At 40.3% G+C, this 24,075-nt stretch overlaps 1 protein-coding gene across 1 annotated transcript in view; it reads right to left on the bottom strand.

The window, feature by feature from the left end:
- The window catches only part of LOC128647190 (uncharacterized), a 106,499-nt gene that overhangs the window by 42,882 nt on the left and 39,542 nt on the right, over positions 1 to 24,075 (bottom strand). The window contains exon 4 of the mRNA XM_053699974.1: positions 6,592 to 6,714. Coding sequence (XP_053555949.1) covers positions 6,592 to 6,714 — 123 coding nt within the window. The remainder of the gene's footprint in view (positions 1 to 6,591; positions 6,715 to 24,075) is intronic.

The following is a 24,075-nucleotide window of genomic DNA, read 5'->3' as shown; positions in this document are numbered from 1 at the left end:
AAGATATCGCACACTTATGACCTACTGCTTAAACACTGTGAAGGGCATACTAGACAGGGACTTGTTATGAAATGGGCAAACAGTAGAGAACTGACGGTGGACTCTGACCTCATTATAGAGAGCCTCGGGAAGGTACATGCTAGTACAATCTCAGCCAATCTAAGGGAGACACATATGAAATTTATCCACCAGTCCTACATCACACCTGGCATCCGAGCTAGGTGGGTCTCGGGGGCGGAGAATATCTGCAATAGGTGTAGGTACCCATCCCCAGATTGGATTCACTTATTGTGGGATTGCCCCAAGCTGAGAGGATTTTGGTTTAGAGTTTCTTATTGGTTGACAAAAGTAACAAATCAACAGGTGACCCTTACAGCACAACATGTTATATTTCTGATACCCAAAGACAGAATTTATAAGTTTGACACTTTTCTCACGACTGTCTTGATGCTGGCTAGGATGGTTATCCTGAAGGGGTGGGCTAGCAATAGAGCACCCCCACTCGGACAGCTGCTTGGCAGAGTACACAACCAAATGTTGACTGAGCAGGCGGATACAAAGGGGGATCCGGAAAAAAGAGTCCGGAAATTTATCCACAAGTGGGAGGCCTACCTTCTATTTCTTTCACCTAGAGTAAGAGACAGTGTTATATACCCATTTAGAAATAGCCTTTTCATTTTGAATGAGAACCTCCGAGGTAAATGGTGCTTACAGACTGACTGACTTGTCTCGCTTATCTGTGAATACTTAAGGCCTTGACATTTGTACAATTATTGGATCTTGCTGCTTGGTCTGTGGGGGCGAGTCGGAGGGCCCGGGTAAGTGCTAATGTTATTCTTTGCGAATTGTCTGTTCATTTTACTGTTTTTGTCTCCTTTCTTTGTTTTTGTTTTGTCTTATTTTTGGTTGTTCATTTGAAAAAAAAATGAAAATTGTGTGGACGGTTTGATTCCCTGCTTCTGCAGGAGGAAATCTTCCTTTATATCATCAGTAACTATGATGGACTTGGCAAATCTTACAAATGCCTTAGCATTTCTTATTGTTCAACTTGTTATGTATATGGTGAATCATTTTGTCCTCACTACTAATAAATAAAGTTATTAAAAAAAAAAAAAAAATAACTTTCAACAGAAGCTTGACAAAGACTATTTTGAAGCGCGTTGCTTCTCTATTGGTGGATGCAGACCACCGTAGTCTGAACATTCAGACACACGAGACTCCATTACCAGCTCCTAAAAGCGGAAGCCGAAAAGGCTGAAACAGCTGAACTTTTCCGATTCCACAGACGGCGTGTTCTTCAGCAAGAGGACTGTCGTGGGAGCGGATAGCAGAGTTTTATACTGTAAGTTTGGATATACTCTGTATTTGATTATTTCAACACTATTTTGAGAAAAGATTTTCTCTTTTCACTTCCTCAGAGGACATTGTGTATACAGCATCCATACTGCATTGTGCAAACAGCATTCATATTGCACACTGCTGATTCCGGAGTGACTTTACTTTCAAGAGAGGATTGTAATATTCAAAATAGCTAAGCTCCCTCAAAGACGCTATATTTACCTTTTTGGAGGACTTTCGTGTTCTGCAATCTCATTCAAGTTCTGTGTTCTGCAATTGTTTTGCAGTTTTCCATTGCAGTTTTCCATGGTATTTGTGGGCATTTGTTTTTAGTGTTGCTCTATTTTTGCTCTGTTATATTTTTAGTGCTATTTTCATTGCATTTCATTTCCTGCTGTGTTATTATTTCTTTAGTGTCTCTTATACATTTTTTGTACGAGTCCCATTTTAGTTTTTATTTGTGATTGTTTTGTATCTGTGCACCTATTGGGTTTCCATTTTCCTTTCCTCTGCCTCTTCTTTTCAGCTATCTGTTGTATGTTTTATGTCTTACGTTATGTGGTTGGGATACCAATTTTTAATGTGAAATATTGTTTGTTAAATTTGTTTAATTGGTTATATTAATTCATCAGTGTATTAAAGTATATGATATATTTTTAATTACTTCTTTTAGCTATATTCTTACATAGTGTTTCTATTTATAGTATTCCATTTCATAGGCAGTATATGTTTTTTTTAAAAAAAATACTTATAATTTATTTATTATCCTGAGTCTTAATTGTACATTACTTAAAGTTGTCGGATATATGTTGTAGCTGTGTGTCTACACTAGCACAAATAAGTTTTTTCTTTTCTGGCTTCTTTTGGTAAAATAGTTTTTAGGGATTTTACTTACCTTATTTGCTATCATATAACCATACAATTTTATTTCCAGCGCTGTATCCACCCCATTTTTCTTTTAAGACTTACATAAAAATAGTGCAGAATTACAGGGAGTGCAGAATTATTAGGCAAGTTGTATTTTTGAGGATTAATTTTATTATTGAACAACAACCATGTTCTCAATGAACCCAAAAAACTCATTAATATCAAAGCTGAATAGTTTTGGAAGTAGTTTTTAGTTTGTTTTTAGTTATAGCTATTTTAGGGGGATATCTGTGTGTGCAGGTGACTATTACTGTGCATAATTTTTAGGCAACTTAACAAAAAACAAATATATACCCAGTGTTTTGATCTGTTCACCATCAACATTGCGTGCAGCAGCAACCACAGCCTCCCAGACACTGTTCAGAGAGGTGTACTGTTTTCCCTCCTTGTAAATCTCACATTTGATGATGGACCACAGGTTCTCAATGGGGTTCAGATCAGGTGAACAAGGAGGCCATGTCATTAGATTTTCTTCTTTTATACCCTTTCTTGCCAGCCACGCTGTGGAGTACTTGGACGCGTATGATGGAGCATTGTCCTGCATGAAAATCATGTTTTTCTTGAAGGATGCAGACTTCTTCCTGTACCACTGCTTGAAGAAGGTGTCTTCCAGAAACTGGCAGTAGGACTGGGAGTTGAGCTTGACTCCATCCTCAACCTGAAAAGGCCCCACAAGCTCATCTTTGATGATACCAGCCCAAACCAGTACTCCACCTCCACCTTGCTGGCATCTGAGTCGGACTGGAGCTTTCTGCCCTTTACCAATCCAGCCACGGCCCATCCATCTTGGCCCATCAAGACTCACTCTCATTTCATCAGTCCATAAAACCTTAGAAAAATCAGTCTTGAGATATTTCTTGGCCCAGTCTTGACGTTTCAGCTTGTGTGTCTTGTTCAGTGGTGGTCGTCTTTCAGCCTTGCTTACCTTGGCCATGTCTCTGAGTATTGCACACCTTGTGCTTTTGGGCACTCCAGTGATGTTGCAGCTCTGAAATATGGCCAAACTGGTGGCAAGTGGCATCTTGGCAGCTGCACGCTTGACTTTTCTCAGTTCATGGGCAGTTATTTTGCGCCTTGGTTTTTCCACACGCTTCTTGCGACCCTGTTGACTATTTTTAATGAAACACTTGATTGTTCGATGATCACGCTTCAGAAGCTTTGCAATTTTAAGAGTGCTGCATCCCTCTGCAAGATCTCACTATTTTTTACTTTTCTGAGCCTGTCAAGTCCTTCTTTTGACCCATTTTGCCAAAGGAAAGGAAGTTGCCTAATAATTATGCACACCTGATATAGGGTGTTGATGTCATTAGACCACACCTCTTCTCATTACAGAGATGCACATCACCTAATATGCTTAATTGGTAGTAGGCTTTCGAGCCTATACAGCTTGGAGTAAGACAACATGCATAAAGAGGATGATGTGGTCAAAATACTAATTTGCCTAATAATTCTGCACTCCCTGTATGTAACATTATCTTAGCGATAGCTTTAAAAAGCAAAAGATTTTAGAGATTGTAGTCCCCAATGTTAAACTTACCTTGTTTCCTCTCCTCTTCCGATCAGATCTTCCTTTCAAAAGCGGCTTGCGGGTGCGCTGTCTAATCACAGCGTGACCGATTGCGCTATTGAACTAAATGTAGCTTGCTCTCACTACCAGACCAGAGCGTGAGTGAGTAGTGTGATCGGGCGCGCTGTGATTAGACAGCATGCCCGCAAACCGCTTTTGAAAGGAAGACCTGATCAGAAGAGCCTGGAGAGGAAACTAGGTAAGTTTAACATTAGGGGCTAAATATTTTTAGAGCTGTCGCTAAAATAATCTAAAATGTTTAGGTTTACTGTCCCTTTAAGTGTTTAGTGTCCTTTCAAGATCAGAGACCTATAACCTGCATGGGAGCACTATCACATCCGAGAGGGAGATTCCAATACATTTTGGATAAGTATAAGTATTTTTATTGGACTCTTACATAAGTAATGTATTATATTAATTGTGTTGTTTATGTTTATTTATTGTACATGTTGTTTGCATGTTTTGTATGTTTGCATATTGTTTTCCTTCTACACAACTTTTAATTTAAGTATTATAACAATATAGCATCTTTATTTATCATTTGCGTGTACAGTTGCAAGAAAAAGTATGTGAACAATTTGGAATGATATGGATTTCTGCACAAATTGGTCATAAAATGTGATCTGATCATCATCTAAGTCACAACAATAGACAATCACAGTCTACTTAAACTAATAACACACAAAGAATGAAATGTTGCCATGTTTTTATTGAACACACCATGTAAACATTCACAGTGCAGGTGGAAAAAGTATGTGAACCCCTAGACTAATGACATCTCCAAGAGCTAATTGGAGGGAGATGTCAGCCAACTGGAGTCCAATCAATGAGATGAGATTGGAGGTGTTGGTTACAGCTGCCCTGCCCTATAAAAAACACACACCAGTTCTGGGTTTGCTTTTCACAAGAAGCATTGCCTGATGTGAATGATGCCTCGCACAAAAGAGCTCTCTGAAGACCTACGATTAAGAATTGTTGACTTGCATAAAGCTGGAAAGGGTTATAAAAGTATCTCCAAAAGCCTTGCTTTTCATCAGTCCACGGTAAGACAAATTGTCTATAAATGGAGAAAGTTCAGAACTGCTGCTACTCTCCTTAGAAGTGGCCGTCCTGTAAAGATGACTGCAAGAGCACAGCACAGACTGCTCAATGAGGTGAAGAAGAATCCTAGAGTGTCAGCTAAAGACTTACAAAAGTCATTGGCAAATGCTAACATCCCTGTTAGTGAATCTACAATACGTAAAACACTAAACAAGAATTGATTTCATGGGAGGATACCACAGAGGAAGCCCCTGCTGTCCAAACAAAACATTGCTGCACGTTTACAGTTTGCACAAGAGCACCTGGATGTTCCACAACAGTACTGGCAAAATATTCTGTGGACAGATGAAACCAAAGTTGAGTTGTTTGGAAGAAACACACAACACTATGTGTGGCGAAAAAGAAGCACAGCACAGCAACATCAAAACCTCATCCCAACTGTGAAGTATGGTGGTGGGGGCATCATGGTTTGGGGCTGCTTTGCTGCGTCAGGGCCTGGACGGATTGCTATCATCGAAGGAAAAATTAATTCCCAAGTTTATCAAGGCATTTTGCAGGAGAACTTAAGGCCATCTGTCTACCAGCTGAAGCTCAACAGAAGATGGGAGTTTCAGCAGGACAATGACCCAAAGCATAGAAGTAAATCAACAACAGAATGGCTTAAACAAAAGAAAATACGCCTTCTGAAGTGGCCCAGTCAGAGTCTTGACCTCAACCCGATTGAGATGCTGTGGCATGACCTCAAGAAAGCGATTCACACCAGACATCCCAAGAATATTGTTGAACTGAAACAGTTCTGTAAAGAGTAATGGTCAAGAATTACTCCTGACCGTTGTGCACGTCTGATCTGCAACTACAGGAAATGTTTGGTTGAAGTTATTGCTGCCAAAGGAGGTTCAATCAGTTATTAAATCCAAGGGTTCACATACTTTTTCCACCTGCACTGTGAATGTTTACATGGTGTGTTCAATAAAAACATGGCAACATTTCATTATTTGTGTGTTAATAGTTTAAGCAGACTGTGATTGTCTATTGTTGTGACTTAGATGATGATCAGATCATATTTTATGACCAATTTGTGCAGAAATCCATATCATTCTAAAGGGTTCACATACTTTTTCTTGCAACTGTATTTGTTCATTTTGTCACCTGTTCCTACAAGACTGGTCATTTCTTCCATATGCACACACGTACTAGGACAAGCATCTAGATTTGATGCTTACATTTTCCTCTAGAGTGAAATGTGGCAAATGAGGACACTTAAGGGAACATATCTTTCTTTTTTTACCGAGATGTTCTCAGATTTTTACATAAATGCTGCATAATTTGGGTAATATGTCCCTATTTGTACAACGACGTACTGCCATATTCCCTAGTGGCAGCTGAACGATTATGAATACCTATACTACCACAAACAAAACAAAAAGGAAATTACTAGCAAGTTTCCAAAAGTTTTACTTCAGACTGAATTATAATCAAATGCGCTAGCTGAACCATAAAAGTTTAATTTTAACTTTATCCGCCCTAAAAATACAAAATTATTTCTATATACAGTAAGAGTGTTATGATGCTACAGATATTTATGAGATTAAATCAGTTTACCTTTAAGCGTGTTGGGCTATATTAATTGCAAAATAAAATGTTTTTATGTTATTAAATTGTTTCTAGACAGTTCTAATTTATAAGTACAATAAATAATAAAGACAACATCCATCTACCTTAATTTTATTTTGAAATTCTTTATGCTTCTTTTCATTTATATCATGATATGCTTCTAATTCGAGCTTTAGGTTCTTCATTTTTGTCTGATAATGTTTTCTAAGAGCAAGAATTGCCTGGTCCTAGAGAAAAAGACAAACTTGAATATAAATACAAAAAAAAAAGGATTATATTCAGTTGTGAATAATGACAGTAAACATTAGCAAGACTGGGTTGTTACTGATATGGGGGTATATTTATGAAAGTGCGAGCAGACATGATACAATGTAGCGTATCTTGTCCGCTGGACATCAATAAATTCTTGTGAACTGCTAGCGCAATGCCGCCCCCTGCAGATTTGCGGTGAGGGTGTGTCAATCAACCCGATCGTATTTGATCAAGGTTGATTTCTGTCCACTGCCTCAGAGCAGGTAGACAAGTTATGGAGCAGCGGTCTTTAGACAAGGGGCATCAAGTTCCATACGGAGCTTTAAAAATCGGCCCCATGGAGTCTTGTGTGCTTTTTAAATAAACTATTTAACAGTGAATAAATCATGATGCGCTGCACTTGTGCAACATGTTTTCTATTAAATATAATGGGGCACATTCTGATACTTGCATCTTTTAAATTACCCAAGTTTAATATCCCAATATATAGCAGTCTTAAAAGTTGTGTTTAAAGGAAAATGCATATTAAAGGGACAGTGTACTGTTTTTAACATAATGGCCTTAGTTATTAAGGTCTGGCGGACGTGATCCAACACTGCGGATCAGGTCCGCCAGACCTCGCTGAATACGGCGAGCAATACGCTCGTCGTATTCAGCATTGCACCAGCAGCTCACAAGAGCTGCTGGTGCAACGCCGCACCCTGCTTACTCGGGGCCAATAGGCCGCCAGCAGGGGGGGTGTCAATCAACCCAATCGTACTCGATCGGGTTGATTTCCGGTGATGTGTGTCCGCCTGCTCTGAGCAGGCGGACAGGTTATGGAGCAGCGGTCTTTGTGACTGCTGCTTCATAACTGCTGTTTCTGGCGAGCCTGCAGGCTTGCAAGAAACACGGGGCATCAAGCTCCAATCGGAGCTTGATAAATATGCCCCATAGTGTTTTCAATGGCTTGTTATACCAGCTGTATAGTATAAAATATATAAGAAATTGCTTGTTTTTGTTTACTTTTGTACATGAAATAGCTGGTTTTGTTCTTTGAAACCATCAAAATGATTGAGCATGCAGGGAAATTAGATTTCCTTAGTTAATGACTTTTAATACATATACCTACTTCTTTATATCTCTGTCTGTATATCAAGGCCCAATACTTAGGGAAAACAATAGGAATTAACATTTTATTGCTTATCTCTTCTACCTCCTACAGGGAGTGTAATTTCTTCTGCTGACTATGTTTATACAGCTTTTCTTTCGCCGATACATAAGTATAGAAACTTTTAGTATTGGTAGGGAAAATTAGCTATTTTTAAAAACAAAATAAAGTGAAAGGTGCCATTTCTAAACAATTTAATTCACTCTAGCAGGTAAAATGGATCATTGGAAACAAATTAAAGGGAAGAAAGAAATAGGGTACACCGGCCCTTTAAGTATCAGTTTAAAAAATATCAGCTGCAAATAAATTGTTAATTCTGTTTTTTTAAACTCAAGCTATTTAAAGTGATTTTTATACTAGCAGGAAATACTTGTTTGAACACACAGATAGATTGCTCACTGGCTAATAAGGACAACTTCTACAGCTTGACAAGAGAACAAGGGCAAAAAAGTAGTTTTATTCAGGACATAAACATCATTTAAAAATAATCATACAATAAAAACAATGTTACATTTTAAAATTCCATATTTACATTCAATATGCCCAAATGTTCCTTTAAATATAATTTGCATGTTCATTTTATCTGTCCAGGATAATAAATTTATATTTTGCCTGAGGTTTAGTGATTCTAGGTCTACATAAATATTTTTATGCCAAAAAAAATGTTTCCCTAAATCATTTACTATTTAGCACAAGTATTATTGTGAGATTGGCTGACACATAGGGCATTGGGTTTTCACTGGTGCACACTTTGTCTAATGTTAACTCATTTATTTCCCTATAAAAACTATAACTGATCTTGTTACTAAAAAGATCTTCCCTATGTGTGCAATTGTATACTATAATACTGATCTCATCATACAGGATTACAATAAAAAGTTAATTAATGTGAAAAATGTGGGGGATTAACCAAGAAAAAAAAAGATTTTTAGAACCTAGCAACACCTATCTGTTGGCTAATCTAAAAAGGCAATCCAATAATAGGAGTAAACACAGTGTAAGCACACAATTCCCCCTATATAAAGGATGACCAACTGATGGCCCTGGTTTTTGTGGCCCCAGGAAAAAGCAGCGCCAAAAATTTAGACATTGCTATTTTTCATAGTCATAACTTTTTGTGTGGCCCTGAAAGCTTCTTAAATATTCTATATATGATCCCTATGGGTTAGGAAGTTGGCCATCACTGCTATATGTTAGAACATCTTCATTTATATTAAAAACATGTATATTAACAATTTATTTTTTATTGAAACATATATATTAAATATTGCATTAATACATTATGTTTATTATTATCAGGTATTTGTAGAGCGCCAACAGATTCCGCAGTGCTATGAACATAGGTGGTTTACAGTGGTCAAGTGGGTAGAGGGCCCTGCCGAGAGTTGCACAGTTGTATTCAGCTCTTATGAAGGTGAACTACAAACAGCTGGGCTCATAGGCTTACATGCTATGGGGTTTAAGGGGATAGCAGTGGAGATAGGAAAGTTAGTGTAGGTTGTATGCATCCCTGAATAGTAGAGTCTTGCGGAGTGAGGCAGAGAGTTCCATAAGATGGGAGCCAGTCTGGAAAAATCTTGTAAACGTGAATATGAGGAGGTAACAAGAGAGGAGTAGAGTAGGAGATCATGAGCGGAGTGTAGGGGACTGGAGAGAGAGTATCTGGAGACAAGGTCTGAGATGTAGGGGGGAGAAGTGCAGTTGAGGGCTTTGTGTGTCAGAGTGAGAATTTTGTGTTTAATCCTGGAGGCAAGACGAAGTCAGTGAAGGTATTGGCAGAGAGGTGCAGCAGATGAAGAGCGATGTGTAAGGAAGATGAGCCTGGCAGAGGCAATCATTATGGATTGTAAAGGAGCTAGGCAGCAGCTAGGGAGACCAGAGAGGATGGAGTTGCAGTAGTCAAGGCGGGAAAGGATGAGAGAGTGGATTAAAATATTAGTTGTGTCTTGTTTAAGGAAATGAACAACAGTTAAAGGCACCTGCTATATATCAACCTCTTTGTAAACTTTGTAGCCTATTCCCTTTTCCACACACTCTCCCACTCTTTAAAACTGGAGTCCTTAATTACACTTTTCGCCACTGGCTCAGTCTCAAATGGGGGCAGGTACTCATTGTCTCCCGTTCACTGCTAAGGTCTCCTTATGCCCTTCGTAGTTAGTGTTCCTTGCTACTGTACTGGGTCTTTGTAAGATTCTGCTCCCATGCAGACGCCTAAGCTGCCGGCTCCGTTCACTCCCCTTGGCTTGACTGTCCTTCGGCGTGTGACATCACAGGATCCCCGCTCACGCGCGGAGTAGTGGGAGTGGAGGCTACAGGTGAGGGGTATGATTTACCAGAGTGCTTCACTACATCTCCTGTAAGATCCGTAATCACAAAAAGAAGAAAAGGAGCACTTCCAGCAAATAAAAGTTTATTTTATTGACAACTTATTTAAAATCAATCAATGGTGAACCAGCAAAGGTAGGAAGGTTGGTAAGGGAATCCTGTACCCATTGACACGTTTCGGCTGAACAACCGTAATCGTAGTAATGTCCGGTGGCCACACTGGCCTTTTAAATGCTTAAAATCATTCTGATAGGTTAAAAAAATTACTATTGATTAACCCTATCAAGCTTCCTTGTGTTTACTCCAAATAGAATGCTAAATACTCAGAGTTTGAGTTTCTATATATGAACTGAATATTTACAAAATATGTGACGAACTATAAATTATACATGGAAATTAACATTAATTGGCCTGAAAATGTCTCCAAGATACAATACTTTGCCAAGTACAAAAAGTAATAGGGGAAAGGTGAGAATAACTTAATTACATACTAAATAGTTAACATAAGAAGCACCATATTTTTACTTTTTCTTTTTTAAATAATTTTTTATTAAGATTTTAGACAAATACAACAAAAAGAAAATGTATGCTTACCTGATAAATGTATTTCTTTTTGACACGATGAATCCACGGATCATCTTAATTATTATTGGGATATTCACTTCCTGGTCATCAGGAGGCAGCAAAGAGCACCACAGCAAAAGCTGTTAAATATCACCTCCCCTCACTCCCACCCCAGTCATTTGATCGAAGTATAGGAGAGAAAGGAAGTAACAAGGTGCAGAGGTGTCTGAAGTTTATAATAACCAACAACCTGTCTTTAGAACAGGGTGGGCTGTGGACTTCACTGCTTGAAAAACCTTTCTCCCAAAAGCGGCATCAGCCGAGGCAAAAGTGTCAAATTTGTAGAATTTAGAAAAAGTGTGAAGAGAAGACCAAGTTGCAGCCTTGCAAATCTGATCCACCGAAGCTTTATTTTTGAATGCCCATGAGGAAGCAACAGCCCTCGTGGAATGAGCCATAACTCTCTCAGGAGGCTGCTGGCCAGCAGACTCATATGCAAAACGTAGAATACTCTTCAGCCAAAGGGAAAGAGAAGTAGCCGTAGATTTCTGTCCCTTTCGTTTTCCGGAGAAAACCACAAATAAGGCAGAAGACTGTCGAAAATCCTTAGTCGCCTGCAGGTAGAACTTTAAGGCATGAACCACATCCAAATTGTGCAGAAGCCATTCCTTCTGAGAGGTAGCATTAGGACACAAGGAAGGAACAACAATCTCCTGATTAATGTTCAGATCAGAAACAACCTTAGGAAGAAATCCTATTTTAGTATGCAGAACTACCTTATCTGAATGAAAAATAAGGTAAGGGAACTCATACTGCAAAGACGAGAGCTCTGAAACTCTGCGAGCAGAAGAAATAGCAACAAGAAATAAAACTTTCCAAGATAACAACTTAATATCTAGGGAATGCATAGGCTCAAATGGAGCCCCTTGAAGAACCTTGAGAACCAAATTAAGACTCCATGGAGAAGTAACTGGTTTGAACACAAGTCTGATCCTGACCAAGGCCTGACAAAAAGATTGCACATCTGGAACATCTTCCAGGCGTTTGTGTAACAAAATAGATAAGGCAGAGATTTGACCCTTTAGGGAACTTGTCGACAATCCTTTCTCCAAACCCTCTTGGAGAAAGGTCAAAATTCTAGGAATCCTAACTCTACTCCAGGAGTAGCCCTTGGATGCACACCAATAGAGATATTTACGCCATATCTTATGGTAAATCTTTCTAGTTACAGGTTTACGAGCCTGAATCATGGTCTCTATACCTGATTCTGAAAAGCCCAGATTGGATAAAATTAAGTGTTTAGGAAGAGGAGGCGGAGCCACACATTAAGGCTCTCAAGACAGACCGGGAGCTACACAGATTTTTATTATAATGTTCGGCCCCTTGCTACAACTTATGGACATAACTAGCCCTATGAACTTATAAGGATCACAAAGATACCGGTTTGTAGGTGGTACGGTATATGGGGACGGAGAACTGCTAAAGAATTGGGAGCGGAGGCTCAATGTCTGTGACGCAGATCAACGGAACTTGCTTCGACTACCGGCCTACACAATATCCGAAGTGATAAACATCAGGGATATACCACCGAACCCAGAAGCGGCAATCACAACACACCTCCATTATACAACTCAACAACGGAGCTAGACATCGCTCCAGAGGACCGGAGCTCCGCTCCGGAGCGCTAGTGGAGATCCTGATACGCCAGGCAGCATAAGAGGTAGGCGTGTGATTGTGCAGACGGTGAAGGCAGCAAGAGTGCATAATTACGAGGTATAGTCTGGCCAAATATATTTTGCAAAGAATTGCATGATCGCACTCGGCACACATGGGAAACCTAAACTCACGGAGGTGTCTCCTGTCCTAGATGGACAACAAGCATTAACATCGCTCACAAGGTGATAGATAGACAAGGGGACTGAATGTTTAAAACATAGCTGGCTGACCAAGCAATCTAGGTAAAGCTCTACACTGCTACAATACGCAAGGTCAGGGTGGATGGTGCATGCGGATATAAGGCCTGTGACGCAGTTACATGACAGTCGGACACGTTTAGACCCTAACGCAATGTTGTTGTGCTGGCGATAAGAAGGGACTCACAAAGCTAATCCACATAAGTGGGTTTATTACATACTTGTGCACATCACATTGAACAAGCGGAGAAGGCTTCTTTGTTACACTAGCCTGAGCTACAAGCTGTGATCATCTGCTTCTTCGGGCTATAAACTTCCTAGTGTTAAAACGGTCAGCAACCTAGAACTTTTGAGATCAGAGATACCCACACAACGCATAGAATCTCATTATCTCACCAGCCTAGGCCCTATTCCCCCTCCTTTTCCCGCTGCCTTGTGTTCAGCGGGTCATACCCAATTTCCTTTTTCCGAGATCACTCTGTGAGAGTAATTCCCTGGGGAATAGGGTTCCCATATCAAAGGAAAATTTGACCAAAAATATACAGCTTTTCAATAGAGGAAAATGTCGCAGAGAAGAGTAACGAAGTCGGATAAAATACAAAAAACACCCCAAAAATCACAGGAAGTTGTCAACGCTTTTTTTAAACAGGGAGATAAGTCTAAGCTTAAAACTGGGCCTATCGCAGCTCACTCTAACGTTTCAGAGGAGAAGGAAGTGGATTCTGAAGACTCTAGGTGCTCCTCACCGGAGGCAAATGGATCAACAGCAGAACCACCAATTACATACAAGGCCATTGCGGCCTTGATAGACCAAGTCAAGACCTGTATAAAAGAGGAGTGTGCAGACCTGAAGAAAGACATCTCTGATCTGAGTCGGAGAGTAGATTCCCTTGAAGAGCATGAGTTTGTATTTTCTCAAAGAATGGCAGACCTAACATCTAAAGTCACACATCACCACCAAAATATGGCAGAGATGGATGATAAGATTGATGACCTCGAAAACCGTACCAGGCGCAATAATTTGCGGTTTCGAGGTATTCCTGAAACGGTACAGAATAGTGACATACCAGAGTTTTTGCAAGGCCTCTTTTCAGAAATGGCAAATGCCGGAAATACAGAGTTGTCAAATGTGATTCTAGACAGGGCACACAGGGCTCTGCGCCCCAGGCCTGATGCCGACTCTCCGCCCAGAGACATTATTGTCAGGTTTCAAAGTTACCAACAGAGGGAGACCATATTTACTCTGGCGAGAAAACAACAAGCGGTGTCATACCAAGGACACAGTGTACAGATCTTCCAGGACCTATCGGTGAGAACTTTGCAAAAACGAAGGGAATTCTCAGTGCTAACACTCCACCTTAGACGATTAAAGATCCCATACAGATGGGGATTCCCCACCTCAGTGATTTCTACAAAGAATGGGAATAGATGTGAATGCCGAAATTTCTCTGACATTGGAAAATTCTGTAATACAATGGGAATTCAACTACCAATTGGAGATCTAGAGCAACCAATTCAAAACCCTTTGATGGGCAGAACAGCCCCAAAACCTCAGAGAGGACCCTGGCCGACGAAATCAACGAGCCACTTCAAGATGAAGCAGATTAGCCCAGAGGAAACGGAATCCATACAACCAGGATGATCACACTGACACCTCTCACACACAGCCTTATTGTGAGGCTTGCCCATTTGTCTTGTTCTTGTTCCTATTAAATCTTACCTGGCAGAGGCTGGACACAGAATGCTCCAGGCCCTGGGGCGCTACCTACTGAACTGTAACAGGGACTATAAGAAAGACTGGCAAGTATATTCCATGTTGATGTTCTGCTATACTGTTTTTAAGAATGTTTTCTTTATTATCTCACAGGGTTACATGACTTTGAACTGTTGGGACTTTGCTTGGAGGCTCAGCTTGAAGCTCTCCACCTAACTCAGTAATTTATGTATCTTAACAGCTTAATGTGCCCCCAGAAATTTAAGCTGAGCATATATCATCTCGCTTGCACCTTTGAGTATCCATAAGATACATTATTCCTTTGCCCAGGCTTGCATACTACTCATTTCTTAAATGTTAGAGACTGGACTCTGCTTACAGTTATCATTAAGCAGAGGAATACTGACATTCCGTAAAAAGTGGCATGTATTTCTTAGGAGATGCCCTGCTGAACTATATACAAATCAGTTGTAACCTTGTATTAGTTATTTAATTTCATGTTCTTGTAGTTTTAAAATTGTTGCAAACTTAGTTTACTACTACCTTTTAACATAGAATTCCAGGAATGTAATAATTACCTTTTTGATGCTTGAATAATCCAACTTGTCTTAAGTTCAAACTAATCACTTAATGATTCTCTTAGAATAACTTTGTTTAGTGAGTCAACACCGTAATTAGCTGTTTTGCGTTGCTTTGTGTCATCTCCCTCGTGCCTTTGGGCGCTTAGTGGCGGACCTGCTCCACTCAGCCCGATAACACCACAATCTAACCCTGCTGCGGCTCATGGTGGAGGGGGCCCGCCGTGGGTGTCTGGAGGTGCGATCGATCTGAGTCAGTGCACCTTCTGCAACTAATTTTAGAGCCCGAAAGGATGTAGCGGGGGCACTGATTAGTTAAACCTCAAACAGAGATGCATATTCTTAAGTTATCCAGCTCTAAAACATGGACGCACCTCTTAATTAGCTAGACACGGCTTTAATGGGCATTAAAATTACTCCTCAGTTAAATCTCTTTTTGAATGTTATTTTCATGCTGTGCTGAATATAAGATGCGCAATGTAAGTAGCTTCTAGGTTTGTCAACCTGCCTCACCTACTGAAAGTTTTTCAAGTTTATACATTATTGTATTCATATATACTTCCATACTACTGCATGTGAACTTAATAGATACTACAACTTATCTAGCCTTGTCCACAACGTAAAGTTTAGTTATACTTTTCTGATCCCTCTCCACTTCCTTCCTCCCCCCTTCTGTTTTTCCTTTTTCCTTTTACCTTTTTCCAGAGAACGATTAAAGGGGGCGACCTTTACGACCATAACTTCTGACCGCAGACCTTACATTATAGAAATGAACACTGTTACTATAGCAAGCCAAAATGTGAAAGGGTTTTTATCCGCTGAGAAGCGCTCCATAGCTTACTTTGATTTCCACAAAAAGGATATTGATGTAATTATGCTTCAAGAAACCCATTTTAAGAGACGAAATGAACCTCATCTAGCTGAGCGCTACTTTGATAAACACTTCTTTAGTTCAGGGTTAAGTAGGAAAAATGGTGTATGTATCTCAATTAAACGTAATGTCCCCTTTGAACTAATTCAGAAACACTCAGACAAAGAGGGAAGACTGTTAATTTTGGTAGGACGGTGCTATGGCACCCTAGTTACTTTGGTCAATGTCTATGCCCCAAATAGACCTACCCCCACGTTTTATAAATCAATCATTAATTCCATTTTAGATATTTCAAAAGGTCCAATTATTCTAGGTGGGGACCTTAATTTTACCATGCACCCTTCCATGGATAACTCCACAGGGAAGTCATATCTCAGTAACAGGATTCTGAAAGCTAATAGCGCAGCTCTTCACTCTATCTCTCTGTTTGACACCTGGAGAATAGCACATCCTACACAGAAGGACTACACATTCTTTTCCCACCCACAACATTCCTACTCCAGACTAGACTATATACTTTGTAGCCAGATGCTCTTAACCAACCTAGTCCAATCTAAAATATCACATACCCCGTGGTCGGATCATAGCATGGTCTTATCTACTTTCCAGTGGTTTTCTAAACCAATAAATACGCTAAACTGGAGATTGGATGAAACCATACTGACGAACCAAGATACACTGGATGAACTGACCAAGGCGACTGATGAATTTTTTCTAAATAATAAACCTGAAGACACATCTGCAGGGAACAATTGGGAAACATTTAAATGCTATATCAGGGGGTTCCTTATAAAGCACACGGCTAAGATACGGAAAATGAGGACGGTCCAGGTGACGCCTCTAACCGATACCCTGACCAAAGCAGATAGGTTACATAAGAATGACCCGACCTCGATCCCAAAACTTGCAGACCTTACCTCAGCTAGAGAAAGTCTTAATAAATTCCTAACTCAAAAAGCACACCTGAGGGCTTTAACTGCCAAGGCCAAATTTTTTGCAGAAAGCAACAAAGCTGGCCGTCTATTGGCGAGATCACTTAAAAGACAACAATATAAATCATTTATCAGAACTATTTCTCACCCATCTGGCAAAATGGTCAGCAGGCATGAAGAAATAGCGGATGCATTTGTATCCTATTATTCTAAACTATACAACCTTAACCCCAACATCTCCCAAGAATCTAATAATAATATTGCACGCTACCTTCACACTCTGGAGACCCCTAAAATATCAGAAGATGATAATCACATACTAGATGCCCCTATAACAATCCAAGAAATTATGACCACTATTAAAACACTTCCTAATGGGAAATCTCCTGGGCCAGATGGCCTATCGGCCAAATTTAATCAATTATTTCAACCACAGTTATGCCCTCCTCTATATGCATTATTTACATCAATAGACAGGGGAGAGACCTTCTCCAAATCTCTACTAGAGGCCACAATCACAGTAATCCCGAAAGCAGACAGGGTGGGAACCCTGGCGGGTAACTATAGACCCATATCACTCCTGAACATTGATATAAAGATTTATGCTAAAATATTGGCAAATCGCCTTAATATAATCCAAGTAGGTTTTGTTAGGGGCAGTGAAGCCAAGGATAACACAATTAGAGTTTTGCACTCTCTATTGACTGCACACAATAACAAAACACCTCTAGTGCTTCTATCAACGGATGCTGAGAAGGCCTTCGACAGGGTCAGCTGGCAATTTATGTGGGGGGCCCTGTCGAGGTTCGGATTCTCTGAGGCTTTTGTCGAAAGAATCCAAGCGTTATATTCTAATCCTCAAGCTAGAGTAAGAGTTAATGGAACTTTATCTCAACCTTTCCCAATCACTAATGGAACCCGCCAGGGGTGCCCTTTGTCTCCATTATTGTCTGCTATAACCATAGAAATTCTGGCTATCAAAATAAGGGATAATGAGGACATACTAGGCCTACATTTCAACCAGATCCACCAGAAATGCTTACTATTTGCTGACGATGTGATCTTCACCCTCCGTGCCCCTTCTACCACTCTACCTGCCTTATTACACACCCTGAACGAATACGGGCAGGTATCTAACTTCTCCATTAATATGGAGAAGTCAGGAATTATATTACTAAACTCACCGCATAGTGATAGAGACTTTGTAAGTCAACAGACATCCTTCCGGATTGTCGGCAAACTTAAATATCTGGGGCTAATAATCCCATCCAATCACCAAGACTTATTTCAAAATAATTATCTCAACCTCCAAAACTCAGTAAAAACACTACTAGAAGGGTGGCACAGGCAGGGTCACCTATCGTGGATGGGAAGAATTAATACTATAAAAATGATGATAATACCAAAATATCTATTCCTCTTCCAGACATTGCCGATGGCCCTGCCGGTCTCATACCTAAAAACCCAACAGAATATGTTTAATTCATTCATCTGGTCCTACAAAAAGCCCAGAGTTTCCCAACAGACGCTATACATGCACAAGGCAGACGGGGGTCTTAACGCCCCTAACCTCCTAAATTACTATAGGGTGGCACACTTGACCAGATTGATCTCTTGGTCCCACTCTGCTGATTCCGCCCTTTGGGTGCAAATCGAAAGCTCTCTTCTAGAAGCTCAATCTATGAGAGATATCGCATGGTTGCCCAAAGCCCACAGACCACTACTAGCATATCGAAACAACTATATCAAAGCTACCTTAGACGTATGGGACCACGTGACAACACATACTATAGGAATTTCCACCCCAGTCTCGCCTCTTACCCCTTTGTTGAACAATCAGATTTTCTTGAAAAATCTATCTTTTTCCCACACGCACAGGGAAGAGCACTTAAATAACCTACCAGTTTACCTCATAGTAGACTCAGGAGGGATCAAAGATAGACTACAGCTACAAGAGGAATTGGGTCCGCCCTTCCATAGCTGGTATTCTTACCTACAGATAAGGCATGCGCTTTCTGACAACACTTATAAATCTAACGTACTTAGACCACTGACCGCATTTGAGAAACTATGTGTAAACCCTGAAAACAAAAGAGCACACTTATCAATAGCCTATAAACTATTACGAAGCTCTTTCCCAGATCAACGCCCTTCTTTCGTTGGGAAATGGGAATCTGAATTATTAGAAAATTTTACAGATGAGGACTGGAGAAATAGCTTTAAAATGTCACACTCTGCCTCCACTTCGTTATTCATATCCGAGTTGAACTACAAAATTCTCACCCGATGGTATCTTACTCCCCAACGACTTAGATATATCTACCCTACTACTTCATCAGCCTGTTGGAGACGATGTGGTGGGCAGGGTACTATGACTCATATCTGGTGGGACTGTCCTCTTTTGTCTGAATTTTGGCACGGGATAGAAAACTGTATTAATAAAATTTTGAGCCTGGATATCACCCTAAACCCAAAACTCGTATTACTCAATGTTCTCCCACACTTGCATTGCATGTACCGCACAAGACTCCTTCAACTGATGTTGGCATGTGCAAAGAGACTGATACCTAGATTATGGAAGTCCCAAAATACCCCGACGCACACACAGTTGGTGGTGGAAATAGAACACATACTGGAATTAGAAAAACAACATTTTTACTATATGGGAAAACAAGACTTTTTTGCTAATATGTTTTTTATCTGGGAACAGGGCCTTCATAATCTGAGAGATGTCAGGGGAACATAGAAACATACAAGTTAGTAATACAGCTAAATAACATCTGAACTCCTGACCTTACAATACCTCTCTCCTACATAAATTCCCCTCCTCTTCCTTTTATCTTTTTGTCTTCCCCCTTCCCCCTCCTCTCCCCCCCCAGGAATGAAGCATAAGTATTGGACAGCTTTTTAACAATTAATGGTTAGTAGTACCTTTATTGTCTACTTTGTTTTTCTTGAAGCTTTCTTCATTTTGTATGGAAGACGTTCACAGATACGATTTTGATTGATGACAACTGTTATTGTATTTAAAACAGGTTACAAATGTTGAATTTAATCACTCTCGGATGTAATGTTTTGAAACCGAAATACCAATAAAAATTATTGAATCACAAAATTAAGCGTTTAATCTCCAGCAGTCAGCTTCAGAGAAACTAGATTTGGGTGATGGAAGGGCCCTTGAATTAGAAGGTCCTTCCTCAACGGAAGTCTCCAAGGTGGCAGAGATGACATGTCCACCAGATCTGCATACCAAATCCTGCGAGGCCAAGCCGGTGCAATGAGGATCACCGAGGCCCTCTTCTGCTTGATTCAAGCAATAACCCAAGGAAGAAGAGCAAACGGAGGAAACAGGTATGCTAGCTTGAAGGTCCAAGGTACCGCCAGGGCGTCTATCAGTACCACCTGAGGGTCCCTGGACCTTGACACGTACCTTGGAAGCTTGGCATTCTGCCAAAATGCCATGAGATCCAATTCCGGCTGACCCCATTTGAGAATCAGGCTGGAAAACACTTCCGGATGGAGTTCCCACTCCCCCGGATGAAAAGTCTGCCTGTTTAGGAAGTCCGCCTCCCAGTTGCCCACCCCTGGGATGTGGATTGCCGACAGACAGCAAGAGTGGGTTTCCACCCACTGAATTATTTTGGTTACCTCTGTCATTGCTAAGGATGTAAGCCACTGAAGTTATGTTGTCCGACTGGAACCTGATAAACTAGACCGAGTCTAACAGGGGCCAGGCCAGAAGAGCATTGAAGATCACTCTCAGCTCCAGAATATTTATAGGTAGAACAGACTCTGACTGAGTCCAAATTCCCTGAGCCTTTAGGGAGTCCAGACTGCTCCCCATCCTAGAAGGCTGGCGTCCGTTGTCACAATCACCCAAGTTGGTCTGCGAAAGCACGTTCCCTGGGAGAGATGATCCCGAGACAACCACCATTGAAGAGAATCCCTTGTCTCCTGCTCCAGTAGTATTCGAGGAGACAAGTCCGCATAATCTCCATTCCATTGCCTAAGCATGTTTAACTGCAGAGCGATCTGTATGAAAAAAAGAACAAGATTAAAGTGTAATTTTATTGGATTCACCATAAGCACAAATACAAAATGCACTTACGAAAGTTAAAACGATGGTCAGCCTGTCAATACATTAAGTCCGCTGTGTTCCTGCAAGTGATCCTGATCCCTCGTTACGTTTCCGTAGTCTTTGTTATAGATACACCAATAATGGTGGGACCTCCACGGGCTGTTTCTCACTGCATGCAATGTCCAAACTTATGTGCTCCTCAAAGTGTTTCCCCCGCAAATGCTTTACAATTAGATCATTTACCATACAATCTTTCTTTGTACAAAAAATAATATACAATATTTCTGGATAGAAGATACATATCTAGTTAAAAAATACAAAGTTGATTAAAAAATGCATAATCAGCTAAGAAATACATACACCTAGATTACGAGTTTTGCGTTAGAGGTTATGCAGTGCTAACAGTTTATGCTCACCGTTTACTTACAGACAGCGCTGGCATTATGGGTTTTTACAACCCAGACAAGAAGTGAGCGTTGAGCAAAATTTTGCTTCTTACCGCACTCCAATACCAGCGCTGCTTACGTTAGCGGTGAGCTGGTGTAACATGCTCGTGCGCGATTTCCCAATAGGAATCAACGGGGAGAGCCGGCTAAAAAAAAGTCTAACACCTGCAAAAAAGCAGAGTAAAACTCCCTAATGCAGCCCCATTGATTCCTATGGGGAAATAAAATTTATGTCTACACCTAACACCCTAACATAAACCCCGATTCTAAACACCCCTAGTCTTACACTTATTAACCCCTAATCTGCTGCCCCCGTCATCGCCGCAACCTACATTATATTATTAACCCCTAATCTGCCGCTCGGGACACCGCCACCACCTACATTATACTTATGAACCCCTAATCTGCTGCACCCAACATCGCCGACACCTACATTATATTTATTAACCCCAATCTGCCTTCCTCAATGTCGCCGCAACCTACCTATACTTCTTAACCCCTAATCTGCCGCCCCCAACGTTGCCGCCACTATAATAAACATATTAACCCCTAAACCGCCGCACACTCCCGCCTCGCAAACATTAGTTAAATATTATTAACCCCTAATCTGCCACCCTCAACGTCGCCGCAACTATAATAAACATATTAATCCCTAAACCTAAGTCTAACCCTAACTTAAATATAATTTAAATAAATCTAAATAAAATTACTATAATCAACTAAATTATTCCTATTTAAAACTAAATACGTACCTGTAAAATAAACCCTAAGCTAGCTACAATATAACTAATAGACTAGTTACATTGTATCTAGCATAGGGTTTATTTTTATTTTACAGGCAAATTTGTATTTATTTTAACTAGGTAGAATAGATATTAAATAGTTATTAACTATTTAATAAACTACCTAGCTAAAATAAATACAAAAATACCTGTAAAATAAAACCTAACCTAAGTTACACTTTAGTGCCTTTTAGAACCTTTAAGTTCAGAACGGTCTAACTTAAAAATCCAATAGGTTTCCTATTTTCTTAACTTTAGGAGCCTGTTTTCTACTGAGGGGGCAATCTAGTCGATCACCACCTGTACATTTAAAGATCTAGGGTCACAATTGTGAACCTCTAAAAAATGTATGGATACGCTATGTTTTAGCAGTTTTGTTTTAATATTATATAGGTGCTCGCTGAAGCGTCTTCTTATTTTTCTTTTTGTGTGCCCTACATACTTTAAGCCACACCCACAGGTGAGGAGGTAGACCACAAATATTGCATCACAATTATTTTTATATTTAATTTCAAAATTTTCTGAGTTATCTGAGTTACTGAAATCTATAGAATAATCAATATGTGTACACATACTGCACCTTGTTTTTCCACATTTTTTAGTACCTTTAAGATTGGTGAGCCAATTACTGTTTTCCAATCTGATAGGACTACCTTTAATTTGCTAGGGGCCAATATATTTTTTAATTTTCTTCCCTTCTTATAAATTATATGTGGACAATCCCCTAGGGTTGTACCCAAGATGGGATCAGCTTTTAAAATTGCCCAATGCTTATTCAGAGTCTTTTGTATCAGACTGGAAGCTTTGTTGTTAGTAGTTACAAATCTAGCTTCTCAGATGGTATTAGGTTTGCAGAGGTCTGAGATGTAACAGAGCAAATGAGATAATGTCCATTGCCGCCACCCTCAGCCCGATTACCTCCATGCACTGAGCTACAGATGGTCGAGGAGTGGACTGAAGAGCTAGACAAGTATCGAAGATGTTTGATTTACCCTTGTCTTTGGAACTAAGGAACTCTTTTCCAAATGTATCTTCCATCCGTGAGATCGCAGGAAAGATAACAATATTTCCGTGTGAGATCTTGCTTGTTGTAAGGATGGCGCCTGGACTAGGATGTCGTCCAGATAGGGCGCTACTGCAATGCCCCGTAACCGAAGCACCGCTAATAGCAAACCCAGAACCTTTGAAAAAATTCTGAGAGCTGTGGCAAGACCGAAGCGCAGAGCCACAAATTGGAAATGTTTGTCTAGAAAGGCAAACCTTAGAAAATTGTGATGATCCCTGTGAATAGGAACATGCAAATATGTGTCCTTTAAATCCACAGTTGTCATAAACTGACACTCTTGGATTAAGGGAAGAATGGAACGAATAGTTTCCATCTTGAAGGCTGGTACTCTGAGGAACTTGTTTAGACTCTTGAGATCTAAAATAGGTCTAAAGGTTCCCTCTTTTTTGGGAACCACGAACAGATTGGAATAAAATCCCAGACCCTGTTCCTGAATCAGAACAGGAACTATCACTCCCATTTCAGAGAGGTCTACTACACAGTGTAAGAACGCCTTTCTTTTTGTCTGGTCTGCAGATAATCTTGAAAGCAGAAACCTGCCTCTTGGAGGAAAACTTCTGAACTCTAGTTTGTATCCCTGGGCCACTATTTATACTGCCCAGGGATCCTGAACATCTTGAACCCAAGCCTGAGTGAAGAAGGAAAGTCTGCCCCCTACAAGATCTGGTCCCGGATCGGAGGCAGACCCTTCATGCTGTCTATGATTCAATAGCAGGCTTCTTGGATTGTTTTCTCTTATTCCAAGTCTGATTTGGTCTCCATGAAGGTTTAGACTGTTCCTGCTTGGAGGCGGAAGAGGAAGAATTTCCCCTGAAACTTTGAAAGGAACGAAAATTACTCTGTTGTCCCTTTTGTTTGTTTCTCTTATCCTGAGGGAGAAGATGACCCTTACCTCCCGTAATATCAGAGATCATTTC

The sequence above is a fragment of the Bombina bombina genome, chromosome 2, assembly GCF_027579735.1.
Source record: "Bombina bombina isolate aBomBom1 chromosome 2, aBomBom1.pri, whole genome shotgun sequence".
NCBI classification, from domain to species: Eukaryota; Metazoa; Chordata; class Amphibia; order Anura; family Bombinatoridae; genus Bombina; species Bombina bombina.
This window is presented reverse-complemented; position numbering and strand designations above follow the sequence as displayed.